Source organism: Dicentrarchus labrax, unplaced genomic scaffold (genome assembly GCF_905237075.1).
Source record: "Dicentrarchus labrax unplaced genomic scaffold, dlabrax2021, whole genome shotgun sequence".
Taxonomy (NCBI): Eukaryota; Metazoa; Chordata; class Actinopteri; family Moronidae; genus Dicentrarchus; species Dicentrarchus labrax.
Genome location: NW_026136701.1, coordinates 19968761 through 19985608, shown reverse-complemented (window position 1 = coordinate 19985608; position 16848 = coordinate 19968761). Strand labels below are relative to the sequence as shown.

The 16848-nt window shown below is 39.5% G+C and overlaps 1 protein-coding gene across 3 annotated transcripts in view; it reads left to right on the top strand.

The window, feature by feature from the left end:
- The first annotated feature begins 1576 nt into the window (after nt 1-1576).
- The window catches only part of LOC127368213 (netrin-G1-like), a 57098-nt gene continuing 41826 nt past the window's right edge, over nt 1577-16848 (top strand). For 2 of the 3 annotated variants that reach the window (XM_051408799.1, XM_051408781.1), the window contains exons 1-2: nt 2715-3277; nt 7737-8393. In XM_051408799.1, the coding sequence (XP_051264759.1) occupies nt 8148-8393 (246 nt within the window). In that variant the 5' untranslated portion in view covers nt 2715-3277; nt 7737-8147. Of the gene's footprint in view, nt 1804-2714; nt 3278-7736; nt 8394-16848 lie in introns of those variants that run through there. The other variant, XM_051408788.1, reaches the window with a different exon arrangement.

Here is a 16848-nt window from a genome sequence, read left to right as displayed (position 1 = left end):
TGTTTATCTGTAATACGTTTCTGACCAGGCAACCATTTTTTGCCTTTCCTATAAATGTAGTATAAATTAATCTGACTTTTGCCTCCAGCGCCATCATCAGGTCAAAGTTTTAATTTGTCCAAAATACTTCTACTGTCTATAAGTTAACTGCTAAACTAATGACATTATTCCTACTTAACATCAACATGTTGTCATCGTAAGCATGTTAGCATGCTGACATTAGCATTCAAAGCCACACTGTGCCTAAATACAGTATCACAAAGCCACTATTGCTGTAGATTATTTGTCTTATAGTACTAGTCCACTGTTATTATATTGCCATAGATTAATATTCTATCTATCTATCTGTCTATCTATCTATCTATCTATCTATCTATCTATCTATCTATCTATCTATCTATCTATCTATCTATCCACACTACTAAGAATCAAACTGAGGGAGCACAGTCATGTATGTGTCTGTAAGGGTGGTGTGGTAGTATTTCCAGGAGGGATGATTTAATGGAAATGTCAAGAGCAGCAGTCGCTCCAAGCAAAGGCTGAACCCTCTGATACAATGTGAGCCACTTTACCTCTGTGGGGATGAGAGACTTGTTGTCATTCAGCTCCGGTCCCAACCAAAATCTGCCTTTATCAGAACAGAAATGGCATTGTCACTTTTTAATGGGATTACGGGTCTTTCAGTGCATATTAATTTGCAAGAAATCAATACAGGCTGAGGATCTATTTGGGGGAATTTAAAACACTTAGCAGCTTAGCTTATATTCTCCAAAAAGAGTGATGAAGAGCAACGAAATAGGTGTGGAAATTAGACTAGTATATTCTGATTTCTAAAAGGAAAAGGTGGAATGAAAGAAATGATGGTTGAATAGACCCCTTGAAAACGAGATGGAGCATTCCAATGGGTTTATTCTTAAATTTGGAATCAACATGGATGATGGATGTAAGGAGGGGAGGAAAGAAGGACATGTGAATAACTAAATGTAGGAAAAAAGGGAGGAAGGAGAAGAATCTACTGGAAGCCCTGGAATTAGTTTCTACTTCAATAAACTGTGTTGATCACAAACTACTTTCATACACAACTGTTGCAAAGTGCTTTAAAGCATCATTTTAATGAATTCTTTTTTACTTTCCTCATTTAAAAACTACTCAAGCATGTGGGGAAGTTGCCTGCAGAGCGCAAGAGCTCTCCAGGGTGCTGAACATGCATGCAATTCATATTACACCAGACAGTAAAAACAGCATAATGTAAGAAAACTGACTCCAGAGCGGTTTTTGCCTTCGTTTTTCGATACGGTTTACAAACAACAACAGAGAAAAAAATACAGCCCCAGTATGCTCTGTATCTTTGCAGGAACACAATCATGTTGCGCACCCCTAAAAATATGAATGAATATAAGTGCTACAGTTACTGATTCTACAACTCAGTAGTAGTTTTGAACCTGTATTGCACCGACATTGGATGCGGTCTACTCAATTACTGTGGTGACCTTCAGATGGGCGCGGTTGTCCTTATCGTGCAATCTCCACCAGTTGGCATTACACCACAATTAAAATGCGTGTTCAAAGCGACCTGTCACCGTGGTTGTTTGCCGTGCTGCTTGGCACCCTGTAGTGGAGAGGGTGACATCTATGACTCCTCGCCAAGGGAGCCCGGTAGACGCACCTAACTGTAGTTATTCTCTCAGCTCTGCCTTCAAAATTCACCGAATAATTACACCAACAACTCCGGCCAGGGGAGTTTTTTTTCCTTTTCCTTTTTTTGCAAGCGCATTACCAATTCCCCACATTCTTAGATGGAAGGTAAGATCTTTTTGTTTTGTTTTCCGAAAGCATCGAGTCCTGAAGCGGTGTTGTAGAGGTAATAATCTGTGTACGACCTCCGGGCGATTATCAGCGTATAGGCAAATAAGCAAAAATATTCTGACTGTATTTTCAGAGTGAGTTTTTTTTTTCCTCTTAAGCGATCATATTCCTGCAACTTAGGTTACATCTTTATTGCGCTGCGCTGTGAATTTCTGCCCTGAGGTCTCGCCTTGGTTAAGTTTCCGTGGATTTACTCCCCACATGCATAATAAAAACTCAATGACTTTACAGCACGGCTTCAGGTAACACTTAATAAATGTAATATGTCTTATTACAGGTGAACATTGTAATTACTGTACGCTGTAGTCGACAATGTTTTAACTGTTGTGTTTTCTAAATGACATCAGTGCGCAATAGGCTTGCAGCTGTTTGGGCTGTAAGAGAGTTGGATGCTGCTGTAGAAAGAGATGTAGCCCATTGCTGAGCAATTATCAAGCAACTTTAAATAGAATAGTGCACTTTAGTGCCACTGCAAATATGTCTCCGTTTACCAATCAATTCAAGCTAAGAGTATTGTCTTTGTATAAAATGAATGGGAGAACGTGTATTTAGAGAAAAGCAACATGGCAAGATAAAGTCACTTGCTTTGTTAATTTCTAGTGATGAGTTGCATTTTAAACACAATATTAGCACCAGTTGGAGGAAAAAACTAAGATCCGAAGGTTTAACCGCTTATTAGAAGAAATTATTTTAGGAGAGCTGAATATTTTGCGCAGTTGCTTGAATTTAACAACCGCGTAAAAACACCGGCTGAAGTTTAGATTTACCAGCCAGTCAGAATTATCTTTAGGACCCGGCGGAGCGCTTCTATGTAACTGGACATAGTGGCTCCATTTGAGGAAGATTGCTTATCTCTCCTCCTCTCCCGTCCACAACTCGGCTGGGCTGAGAAATCTATCTGTCCAATCCAAACGACCCCAAGAGTTGATCTCCACCGGGATGTGTTTTATTACGCGTTGATGGACTTTAATGAATTTGCGACCACTGTGAATCCCCTTAACGGCTACTTGAAGTATTTGTCGTGCGCCATTCCAATGAATGCTGCGCCAAGAGCAGCGCTGCGTAAAGCCAAACAGCCTGTGTGGACACCAGTCGGTACTCGGCGGCGATTGTAAGCGCGAAAGAAACGCTTTGAATGTGAGCGAGTCCCGGAACGTTATTTGGAAGGAAAGGCTGCTTTATTGAGACGCGAAAGTTTAAAGAAAAGTTGAGAGAAAGAAAAAACGTTGTGCTCTCCATATGAATGTGCGCTTTCTGCGCACACATCGCTTTTATTGATCCATTTGGTGCGAAATTAGAATAAATTAGAGAAAGAAGAATCAGTCAAAGGCGTATGAAAATCTTTCTGCAACTACCCTTGGCTGTAAATAACTTGTTGAATGAGCAGCACGTCCCAGGAGCGCATCTAAATGTGAGTATTGTTGTGTTTTGAGCATTCACATTGTGCATTTTCCTTTTTGCATACCGTCAATTGTACGATGATGACAATCGTGACTAAATGGGCAATAATAGGGTAATTACAGTGGGCTGTTTCATGGGCGGAACGTTAACAGTGATCAGGTTTGAAGTGGGCTAAATGAATAAGGAATGAGCGGCTCGTATGAAATTGAATAAAAAGATCGCAAATTACATTCACAGCGTCTTACCGTTTTTCTCTTTGAGAAGTTTTACTATATTGAGGAGGTTTACGTTGTTTTAGAAGATGTGGGAGCTTATGAATCTGAATTTGCATCGTATACACTTTATCTAAAGCTGGTATTTTAAATGTATCCCCGCTATCCTCAGCCTTTTAATGAGCTAAATAGTGTGACTTTAACCTGTTGCGCAGCAGGTCAGTAAAGTCAGATCTAGGTGTGCCTCGCCTCTGCGCAAAATCTGACCCAGAACATAATGAACACGGCTTCTGTTACTGCAAATATCCATATTAATACACTTTCTGAGAAATTGTTGCTTTCTTTGCATCTTAATTTACATTGGGTATAGGAATAGACAAAATGTAACATTATTGGATTTTTGGTTTGGTCTCTGTACTGTGTTTCTAATTGCATGAATCTTACATGTTCTAGATTTAAAAAATTTTTGCAACATGCTCTGCATTTTTGCATGTTAGTGGTTCAGGACAAGAACTCTGAATAATGTATGGCAGCAGATTTCATGTGTGGCAGTGGTGCAGGCTGGCTGGCTCTCTGACTGGGCTCCACACTGAGGGACCCTCACATTGTCACCACTTCAACCGCATCCTGTCAGGGAAAAAGCTCTTTGCAGGAAAGCAGCCAGTCCTTGTTGTAAATAAAAAAAAGTGACTCCAATCGCAGAGGTTAAAAGTGCAGCCCTCAGACATTAATTGTTTGTTTTATGTGCTTACGGATCTAGTGCAGCAAGGATGCTATTAAGAGACAGTGAGAGACAAAGAAAGAAAGAGCGGGACTGAGCGGTTGAATGAGGGACCCAGGGAGAGGGAATGAAGGAGAGAAAAACAATAAGAAGACAAGTGTGTGCCAGAACAGACATGCTTCTGCTTGCCAGTCGAACCCACTGTGACTCATATGGAAGGGTTGGTTCTTGGCTCCGAGAACATTGGAAGCATTAACCCGTTTATTGTTGCACTCATCAGCCAGCCACAAAGCATCAGTCTGCTCAAACTGGCTATGGATCAGAAGTTATTGGTTGGAAGTCAGCAAAATCAATAAACACAACGAGGCAGTATTGTGTATGCGCGCATCCAAAATCCGGACCAGGTGCTCGATACAGAAAGACAAGACAACAAAATCGCAATTGTTGCAGGATAAGTCACAGAGGGAGCATCTGTCTAGGCTTAGTTTTTATTTTTTATTTTAACATCAATAGAAGTGTCATCCCGCAATCAGTGGTGTCAGAGTTTAAGGTACTGGCCTTTCTGTGTAGAGCATAGGAGCAGATATGGTGTCCTGTGTTTCAGCACCATGGACAGCCCCCCCTCCACATTGCCCTATATGGGAGCCAAGAGTGGCTCAGGAAAACCACACTCGGAGACTGAGAGCAAAGCCACACTTTAGCAGGATTACTATAAAATGAATGGAATACATCCGCCAAGGTTTTTAAGAGTCTGGCTGGGAGTTTGTAACCAATATAAGCCACGGGGCACGGCTGCCTGCTGACTTTTAAAACACTCTGCCATGCTTGAGCTGCCCAGGGGATGGAATGCAAGCGGACACAAGGGGGTGTTTCAGAGGCTTCAAAAACAAGTGAGGGAAAAGAGACATAGAGAGAGCAAGAGAGAGAGAGAGCGAGAGAGAGAGGTGATGTGGTCAACCTAAGCTCTCTCTCTCTCTCTCTCTCTCTCCCCCCACGTAAGGAGAACTGCTCAAATATTGATGACTTTTAATATAGAATCTGACCTCGTATTTTCCTCAGTAAAATTATGACATTCCTGAGTTTCTCCTTGCATTCGGACTGTGAGGTATAGAGGCAGGGACAGCGGGGAAGATTATAATATTGCTGTTTGTTTCATTTGTAGTTTTTGCTGTGTGAATTTAACATAAAACTTTAATAATAAGGGCTGTATGTGAAAAAAATAAAAAAAAATATTATGAATTGCAATTATTTCCATACACTAATTCATCTGCTATAGACCGCTATAGTCTCCATAGGAGATGAATGGGCTTTCTAAATGGTGTCAGAACACTTATTGTATGCAGAAATTACCTTATGAGCAGAATACAGGCTTGAAATGTTTTATATTGGACACTTTTTCCCCTTTACTGTCACCTTAGCAGTGCTCTGATGTTGAATGGTATCTGGCCATAGAGGTTCACTGAACATCCTGACACCTTCCTCTCATCTGTATAGATTTCATTACTCCAGGTGTCTATGAATTAAATCCAATATTCCTACGGTTAGCTCCATTTGCTGTAGCTTATTAGCTTTGAATGTTCCCTATTAAATAAAAATAAGATAAGCGACCTCCACCACCCTGCCGCTGGTACCTAATTTGACTGTATTTATAATGAAAGTCAACCTCAGTGATGAAAAGGGGGTTTATCTAGTGTGTCTATGTGTGTGTGTGTGTGTGTGTGTGTGTGTGTGTGTGTGTGTGTGTGTGGGCATGTGAGATGAGAGTGGTCCATCTCATGACGCATCTCTGATCAGGGACTGACATTTATATTTATGAAATTTGATATTTGCATCCCCATGAAAGAAATGGCTTATTCATCACTCAGAGCTCCAGCCGTGTTATCAAATTTGTAATTGGCCTCTTCTTAGGGAGTCTCGCTGATTGACAAGAGCGCATTTAAAAACTCAAAATTCTTTCCCTTGTGTGTTTTTTCCCACTAGTTTCTTTCCTTCTCCCACCAGAGGTTTGTCAAACAAGCTGGCCATCCATACCTCCTGACATTGCTCACTTTAAAGGGTCTGAATAGCAGTGCAGATAATTTATTTGGCTCAGATGAACATCTCTCACTACAGTTGGAATGTATTCAAGCCTGTAGTCATTTTGTAAAAGGGGCATTAGGTTGGGAGAAGGGAAGCAGTAATTGCTTTAGATGTGGTCAAAACCCATTCAAATTGGCACAATTTTCAGTCCAAGGCAAGATGGCCAAGTTAAAATACTGAATTCTAATGCCTCCATATGTCAGCGGGGAGCACAGGCACCAGCCTGCGTGTGTGAGCCACAGCAACTCATTAAGATGAGATTCTGTTTCCCAAATCTGATTTGAATCTTTGTCCGTTCATATGATAAAGCTTTTATATCAAAATACTCTCCTTAATTAATTTGATATGACTTGATAATCTCCTGATAATAACTGTAATCGTTTGACAAAAATTGAAAAGTAGCTGTTTCCTCTGAACATAAAAGACTCTCCACATGCTTCAAACTGCAGCTTACTTAAAAATATATATATATTTCAGCAGTGACTGTCAGTCACAGGAGGACGGCTATAGCCTGAGGGGTAGAGAATAAAGCTGCTGACCGGAAAGTTACTGGTTCAACTGCATGTACCAGCTGGTTGTGCCAAGCATTCTTTAAGTCAGAATTAAATGATATGATGTCACATTGCAAACAAGTAAGAGGCTATCAAAAGGAATAACTGTACATGGTTGTTTAAATTGTGCCCAAAGCAGGCAAAGGTTAAATTGAAATGTAAGTACATTTTTCTGAACAGCCACTCCCGGGAACAAAGACTTCTTTTCACTAAGGCAAAACCTCGGGCCATGTGAGCACATAGACAGTCAACAGTGATTTAACTCCTATTTACAGTGTGATTACTGTTGGAGGCAGCTGTATATAGCTCCTCCATTTTATTTTCCCCGCTCCCGCTTTTTACCTGAGACATTGAGATCGTGTGGGTCTCCATTGACTGCTGCCAGGCACCATTACCTGACGAGTTAGGCCATCTGACTGATGGGTTGTGATAGCTCTGAGATACGCACAATCCCTCAAATAGACCATTTCTGTCTCCCAATTTTGCTTTAATATTTCCCAAATGCCTCTGAAGGCACTGGGACAAATGCAACTCCACATTCGACTATTAAGGAGCAAGAGTCGAAAAAAGCAATATCTTAAATGCAGTGACTTGACACATGGAAATGAGCCTTTTTGTATAAAAACCAAAGGGAGATTAGGCTTTTCAGAACAAGCTCAATTTGAATTGTATACAGTGATTTTGGCAAGGTTATTACTGAGGGATATATTTAAACAGTGGAACCTTGAATTGTGTTTGTGTGTGCATTGTGTGTGCTAGTAGGTAGTGAGGTGCACTACTTATCCACCTTAGTTCCTATAAACCATGTTGAACCTCTGTTAATATTTTCATATAGTGCTTCAAATGTTTTTGTGTGTTTATGCGATCTGTTTAATTCACTAAACAGTTTTTTCTTCTGTCCTCTAGGATGCTGCCCGTGGCAAAACCCACAACAGACAGAAGATCAAGCTAAGACATCTGACAGCCGCTGACTTATGAAGAGTGTCACTCCTCTCTGCACATCACATCTGACCGTTAGTTGACCCTTTCATCAACGCTCAACACTTGTGAAGAAGCACACTTGTTGACACACCTCATCAGCCAGGCAGAAGTGGCAGCAATCGAAGACAAAATAACTGAATGGGGGCTAATCGCTGCCTGAAGCTGTTCACACAAAAGTAGCAACATGCTGCCACAGTTCCCAACTGCTCCACTGCACCGCTCAAAGCTGCAGTTCATTTAGAAAAATCTCAGTGATATAGTCCTTTTTGTGATGAAGCAGCAGCTGTAAAGACAGAAAAAGAAGTTCCGCAGCAGCCATACAGAACAAGATCAGTGATGCTTTGGCTCGTATTGTTCACTCTGCAAGCCTTGTGCTCAAGCGTGGCTCATGCCATGCAACATTACCCGGCGGCCTGGGGACACTATGACGTGTGCAAGTCCCAGATCTATACGGAGGAGGGTCTGGCATGGGACTACATGGCCTGTCAGCCAGAAGCCACCGACATGACGCAGTACCTGCGAGTGGCCCTCGACCCCCCAAACATCACGTGCGGAGATCCGCCAGAAACGTACTGCGCTTTGGTGAGTCGTAACCTCGCCTGTCCCCTGATGGAGACAAATGAGGCTGTAGGCAGGATCACACAGCATACTGGGTCAGGGATAGAGAGCAGTGCATACAAGGCAACGTGCTGTCACTGCACCAAAGATTGATGTACATACAGACCTGGTGTGCATTAGGATACAAGTGCTAACATCCAGCAACACACTCACTAGGTACACACACACAAATGGATGCAGACACACATCAATATATGCACACATCTTGAAGAAGCCGGTGTGAAAATACATTTACACACACATACACACTAAAATAGGTACTGCAAAAGGACATACAGGCATCTATGGACTAACACACACTAACTCAATCAAATGTGCATATGCAAGTAAACCTACAGACATACATTCACAAGTATAAATGGAAACATGCACAGAACACAGAGGATGAAAATTTTTTTTTTGAAATTGTCCTGAAAGTTACTCTTCTGACAATACTGATGCTTATCTTTGTCACAACTTTCTTGTGTGTAATTTGTAAATTCTATGGAGCCACAGAAGGTACAATTATACAATTATAGTTGGGAGAAAAAAACAAAAAGATTTTGGTTGTCTCGCAAAACTGCATGCAATCACAGAATGTTTTTTTCTTTTTAGACTATGTAAAATATTTTTACATGTTTCTTATGGACTTGAAAGCAGCAAAAAACATTTGAAATATACAGTTTATAGCAATATCTAGGTATTTGGTCCAATATATTCTGGTATTGGATCGGGGGGGGGTGTCAGTGTTAATAGTGACAGGGTAATTGTACTGGTGCAGTTGTTATGCACTGCATGCTTACCGCATTGTTTAGCATTGTGTTTCATTGGCCCTTATCAAACATTATCAACAATTCAACCCCAGGTTGAATTTGTTTAGAATCACACTCAAAAAAAGCAGCAGGAGCCCATAGGCTTTAAAGTGCTTCATTAGAAGTCGTGTGCGTGCCCGCCGAGAGCTCCTGCAAGTAAATATTTACCAATTAAAATGGGCATCTTTAAAAGGAGAGTTTTTACTTTCACAGCTCCAGATGGCATTGAGACATTTAATGCCACTGTAGGATGAAAAAGGAGCCGGTCTCCAATCGTGTGTGACGTTCTGTGAAGCTTTATATCAAAACGAACAGTGAAACCTTTATCAGCCCAGTAGTTTATCAGTAATACACAACACATAACACAGGGAGCATAAAGAGCCAAATAGAGACAAAGAGAGTCAAAGTGGTTCATTTTACTGCAGTAATTGTTGCTAGTTATAGATGCCTTGTCATATTTTTGTTCTGTTTATTTGGAGCCATAATTTCATATTCAGTATACTACAAACATATTGTCTAAATTGTTTTCATAATTCATTACAAATTATATACTGACTATATTTATTTTATGGCATTATTTGTTATTGTCAGAATGTGTTGTGTAGTTATTGTTACATACTTGTGATACAGTATATATTGGATTTACTACCAGTGAATACTGCAACTTTACTTAACAGCATTATAGGGCAGCTGTTTAAGGAGACTGGTTCACTCACTGGTCACTTCCTACTATATAATGCTCGTCTACCAATTACTTATATTACTCTTTGTGGTAGTAACTACAGGGGCTACAATTCAATTATGAAGTGGTTTTGCTGGACATTTGTTGATTTTTAAATTATAGTACAATAGTAACAATCCATGAAAGCTGCGTCTACTTTGAAGATCAGAGCATAGCATTACCAAATAATGTATCCGATCTTCATGAGTTTGATAGATTATGTGGTTGTCCTAATTATTTCAGCACTGGAACAATGTCACTTGCATGAACAGCTGATGCTACACACCCAGTTAGGTGCTGTGAGTGTATTCTGTGAGTCTTTGCTTCCATCTAAACAAGGACAGAAGATTTGTTAATGTTTTGCCACCCTACTGGTGTTGGTCTGTCGCTTGGCTTGTTGGTGATCAGTCCTAGGGCGCTTCCAGACTTTTTTGACGGAGGTTGCACAAGAGCTTAACATAAATAATCCTGTTAGCGTATACAATCCCCATACCTCCAACATGTGTTCATTCAAGCTGTACCTTCACTAGATTAAAAGGTTTCATTATGTGATAGATGTCCCTACATCTGATTGCCAGGATGTCCATCCCCTCACACAAATTTGAGGTCATCATTGTCCAGATGATCAAGAACACAGGCTCCTCCTGCACTCGCCTAAATGGCTGTTCTGTATTTGATCTGTTTACATTCTCGGCTGGCACACAGGCAGACTGACACCGGTGACCTTATCCACCGGTTCTTCCTGAGAGTTTGTTGGAGATGAGAGGGGCATGCAAATGAGCTCTTTTAGCCAATCGCCAAGTTGACTGCTGTTGTGAGCTCAAGTCAAATCATTTTTCCCAGGAGTTGGTCTGCCTCATAGTGGATGGTCAAAGAATCCTGGATGGCTTGTCTCCCCTCCCTTCCCTCTGTCTTGTGCTTATGATTCCCATCTCTGTCGCTCAAGGAAGTTTTTTTTTTTTTGTCCAAACGAAGCTCTGCCAAATATAGTTTGTGCTCATGAGAAGGGCATTAATCATTAAAGACTGGATCTCTTACAACTTAAGGTTTGAAGTTTTTGGATGAAATAGTAAAGACAGCTTTTCTCTTTTGCTCTAATTCCAGGCTTTCTCTTGAATGTTTAGGACAAGTAATAAAGAGAGTCCAGGATAAACAGTGTCTAGGACAGGTGTTCTGCATCAGGGAGTTAGCCCTGTTTTTATTTTTAGCTGCAGACCTTCAGGGGTTCTTCAAAATGTGTTGGTATTAAGGCTGTTCTCCTGTGGTGCACTGTCACTCACTATCATCCAGAACACTGGTTTAAGCATTTTTCTTTTACCTATATACAGTACCAGGCAGTGTGCAAGCTATAATACCAAAATACATACACTGTAATTTAAGATTGAAGTTAGATTTATAGACATATTGCAGTGTTCAGTTACTGTGTGTAATATGTCTTACTCATGCATTCTTTTGAGACTAATGGGGAAAAAACATTTTTTGATATTCTGCATTTTCATAGATGAATAAAAATGATCAAATTAGACCCATTTGAATGGTTGTATGCGAGACAGTTATTACAGTAGTGCACCACATGGGCCCTGTGAAAAATAACTGTTAATGTAGAAGAATGCTTGCTGAAAGCCATCTGCATCTAAAACCTCTCATAATAATTTTTGATATGGTTAACAGACATGAGAGTGTTTTTAATTACAGCACTTCGCTGCCTCTCTTAAGTCCAAATCAGGTTGGTTTTGGTGGATTAAATGGCAATTCACAAAAGTGGCAGGCCATTACTTCAACTTCATTGAGAGGGGTTTAATTTTCATGCAATTTAGAGCAAAACCAAATCATTTGTTGTTGCCAAGTATTGGGCATGGAGATGTTTATTCCATAACAGAAAAAAGCGTTTGGCAGATGGCTGCCACAATGTCTTAAAATGTTCACGATCTGAATGTGCTGGGTAAATAAATTCTGTTTTGTTTAAACAGACCACCCTGTCAAGCATTTCTAACTGTGACTGCCTTTTTCACCTAGTGAAAGTGGTGGTTTGAAATTTGGCAGGGAAAATCTTGGAGGAAGAAGTTGAGAGACACTCTTCTTCCCACAACATCTTCAGTGTTCTGGCAGTTGATCTAAATGAATGAATGTGAGCTTTGAGTCAATCGTCATCGGCCCGCATACTCCACAGCATCTGCAGCCATGCTGATTCATCCACGTCATTTTGGCAATATATAAACATTTGTGAGACTGATTCAGTAATGATGCTTATTCCAGCTACTCTGAGTCTAACTGGGTAGATTCCTGTAATTCCTCTGAACTTTACTCGGCTCTCTCAGAATGGATGAAAGGAGTTGTGGCTGCCAGTTCACCACACGAGCCCCTCGGAGGCTTAGGAAGGAAAGACGAGACGAGAGCTCCCACTAAGCTGCTCGGAGACTGCCACGTTATTGACAGTCAATGCAGCAGACTTATCTTTGCCGGCAATGACGAGAGTCATTGTGAACTTTCAATCTGTGTCTTACATGCCCACAAGAACTGACGTAATCGACTTTAGAAATAGATTACAGACTAGAGAAAGGGATGTAACCTTTGCTACATACTGTAGGCTGTGAGGTCATTGACAGAAATAGTGAATCTGCAGAATGGCTAGTGCCTCAACTTTGACTCTTACAAAATATATTTGTATCCTCCTAACTTGCTTTGCCAGCTACATTTGGGGGGAAACACAGGTAATCACTGGCAAGATTTCTTTCCATTCTGAGAAAGTTCAGGAAGTGTAACCAGAAACATGAGTTTGTGTCTTGCATCCCACGTGTTGCTAGGTTTAGGCTAGTTAAACATGTACATTTGGGAAAAGGTTGTGGTTTACATTAAATACTGAAAATCTAAATCAACTATTTTTTGCGTCAAGTTATCTTCGACTTTTTCAGTATTAAACCGCAAGGCCACAATGTGAAAAAAATACTACTTGTAATGTGAAAGTAAATTATTGAAACATTCAAGGTTCTCCTCAGTTCTATGGAGCCTTTTCATCATCTTTAAACTCAGTGTGTTGGTTTGCTGGCTCAGAACTCAGAACGCCTAGCTGGTCAAAATCCTAGAGCATTTAGCAGTGAAAGAGTCAGACATTTCCCTCAGGAGATGGTGGAGCAAAAAAAACGAATGCTCGATATATATATATATATATATATATATATTGTAACATCGCTCCATGTCTGCTGTCTTGTTTGGCTTTTTTTTTACCCACAAGTGTCCAAAAGAATCAATTAACACAGGTTTAACCAGCTTTAAGTTGTCAAAACATAAACATACACCCATGCTTAATCATGATATGCAAAATGTTGACAGTGAACAGCTTGCAGATGTGTTCAATATAAAACGGTCCTTGTTATATTGATAAAAAGGCATCCTGGGTGACATTAAATATCCTACAATATGTATTTGCTATTGCAAACTAATAAGAATGTCATTTTTAGGAGGATTGGTCACCTCTACATCCAACTGGCCAGCTCCTTTTTTTAATCATAGCTATGCCCAAAATCTGTCCCCCATTCCCTCAGTCATTAACTGTATAATGACCAGTAAATTGAGATTCTTACACTTATGAATCATCATCATTTTGCGTCATCACTGACAAATGCAGTCTCACACAACATACACTGTATAAAATGGAGATGCATCACATTTTGGAATTGTTAACACAAAGCAGTGTACATGCCATAGATACTACTTGCTATATACAGTAAATAGTGATTTTGGACACAGCCTGTGTCTGTAGCAAACCAGTATGAGCATCAATATCATAAACAAGTCAGAGTCTCTGGTTGCTAAAATAACCGAGCAGTTCAGAGGTCATACCAGAAACTGACATTGCTCCTCTTTGATCCCTGTACCCTTCTGTCTTGGGGGGGGGATTCACTCATCCATATATTTGTTTGGGGACAGGAAACAGTTGGAGCGTTTAGCTTCCTGTCAACCCTGTGCCCTTGACTCTGTTCTGAACTGGCCCTGCCCAGCACATCATCACCGCACCACTGCGTACCAAGACACCGAGATGACATGCAACATGTCCCCTGACTCCAGAGAGGGGAGAGTCATCATTTATTCTTTCACTCGCCTGCCACCTCTTTTGTCTCCTGGCTTTTTAATTTCCTTGTCCCTTGTTTTCTGTCAGCTGATGATGCATAATATCCATGCCTTGTTTGAACATGTGGAGGTTGGTTGCTCCATATGAGGTGAGCACTTGACAGATAGAGATATGTCGGCATTATTCCCTGGAATCTGTGACAGGTTAATTCTTAGAGGGTTGTAAATACAAAGACAGATAAATTATGCATGGAGATATAAAAGAAAGTGATGGGCTTTGTGGTTCGACTAGACAGAGTCTTTCTGGACAGCTTAACATTTGAATGCATGTTTGATGTCTGAAATGGAGTGCGTATAATGATATGCATAAGTGCTTTATTCTTTTTTTTTTTTCAAAGCAGACGTAATAGGCCACTTGAAAATCTCAGTCTGAAGTTGTATGCAGGATTTTTGCTTTCTCAGCATAAATTATTGTAACTGTAGGTTTCCCTTTGTCGAAGAACATCCGGCTGTCTTTCACTAATACAAATGTTGTCTGATATCCATATACATTCTTTTGCCAATTCAAGTTTTATAAGCAGTAATCATTCTGTGGAACAGATTCTACAGTTTTTATATTGTATTTCACATATGTAAACACTTGTACTGATGTATATGATGGAACCTAGCTGCCCACAGTGGCAGAGAACCTTGATGTACTTTGATATTATGTTTGCCCACTGTGTTTGATATGATACATTTCCACTAAGCACAGCTGGTGTCGAAGCACATTTAATTAAATTCAGTAGAAATATCAGAACACATTTGATTGTTATGACATGGTCAATAAATGCTAAAACCCACATACTTTTATTTCAAGTCTTGTGGAATACTTTACATTACCTGCTATACCAAGCATGTCAGACTGAGCTATATGAGAAAATGTGTATTACACAGGACATCTAGAATACTCAGGGTTTAATAAAGACCACCTCGCCTAACATCATTACATTTTTATGAAATATAAATATGTACCACTACTTCACATAGCAATGGCTGTGTATTTATTTTTACATATAAGCGAGGGTGTTATTTGAACCAATAAACTGCATTGATAACTACATTGATAAGAAAGTAATAAATCAGGTGATCACACTGTATGTTAATTTTGCTTTAGTAAATTGTAGCAGCATGTTGCAGTGTGGAAAGTACAGTTCAGTGCAGCGTTTGACCAGCTGGACTATAATATAGTATAGCATTATCAATGGCTGCAATCATTCTAATACTTCCATTAGATGTAAGGGTGCAGCTTTAAAAAAACTAAAAAACATTGCATCTTGTGAATACTTCAATTTTATAAACTGTTTGGTCCTTTGGCCACATCATACGCCATGAGAGCTGTGATGGAGAAAGCCCTTGGATCTTTTACTTAAGTATCAACAGAGTGAATTATAAGTAAAAGTAATTCAAAAGTTTAAAATATAAGTACAAAAGTGTTCATATCAAGATACATTTAAAGTACCAAAAGTAAAAAGTACTTATGAAGATTTTTTTTATGAATATCTATCATTCTGTATATTATTTTATTGAATTGATGCATTAATGTGTACATCACTGTTATACTCAAGCTGGTAAAAGAGGGGTTCATTTGAACTCCTATAAAAACATAATTGTTTACTTGTTGATTAGCTTTTGGATTTTTTGTCTGAATCTACAAAGTAACTAGCAATTACAGTTCATAAATAAATGTAAAATAGTTGCATAGTGTGGAAAAGTATAAAGTAGCAGAAAATGAAAGTGCTTGAGTTTATATATTTTTAAGCCACTGCATTAGAGGTACCTTATTAAAAACTGTGTACTCAATTACTCAGACAGAGTAGAATTAAGTCATATATTATTTGTCAGCTTTCGGTTTAGAGCTATATTTAGCTCTATCTCTATTCAGGAGTGAGTTCGTATTTTAGGTATTTTTTATTCAGTACTTCCTGACAGTTCCTGGCAAAAGGATTTCCAATTAATATATACATTAAATGTTAAATTTGGACCCTCTTTGTATAGTTTAGACAGTTGTATCTTTATGCACAAAGTTGCCAAATGTAGTTTTAGGTTTACATTTGAAAATGAACAAACTCAAACTGAACTGACTGCATCCCTACTTCTCATTTCTTTTCGAGTTCTACATCAACAAACTTTACATAAGATATTAAATCTTTTTTGGTCCCTTTAGGTTTGAATTTTGAAACAGTGTGACAAAGACTAATCTTATTAGCATGTACTGCTTGAGGACCCAAATTGCAGGAGATAAGATGGTATTTTGGAGTGATTCAAAGGGAATCCTCTTACCTCACCATATGACTCAGCTTCCTTTCTTCCCGTAGTCCAGCCACATTTAACTAATTTGCTGTAGACTCAGATGCCAACGCTTCTTTGCCGCTCACTTGGCAAAGGCATACTGCAATACAAGCATAAATGAATCATCGTGTTTGTCTTACACCTCAGTACACTGGAAACAATTATTTATTTCTGCATGTGTGTGTTGTCTGTCAATACCAATGAAACAGTAGTTCTTAAAGAGCGACAGTAATTCAGAAAAAAGTACTTTCCCAGCGGTGATGTTTTTCCTGCCCTTCCTGTTTTGCCATGTCTATCTCAGCTCTTCTACCTTTTCAACAACAAAATAAGAGGGTAAGGCGGTGACTGTCCACACTGTAATTTTAGAAATAAAAGGAATCCTTTCACCATCAAATTAAATTATTTTCGCTCTCCCAGACTTCAGTGCTTGTACACCCATTCAGCATCCTTTTATGCTTGACAAGCTGAATGGGATTCTTGTAAAAGATACAGTAATTGAATTACTCTA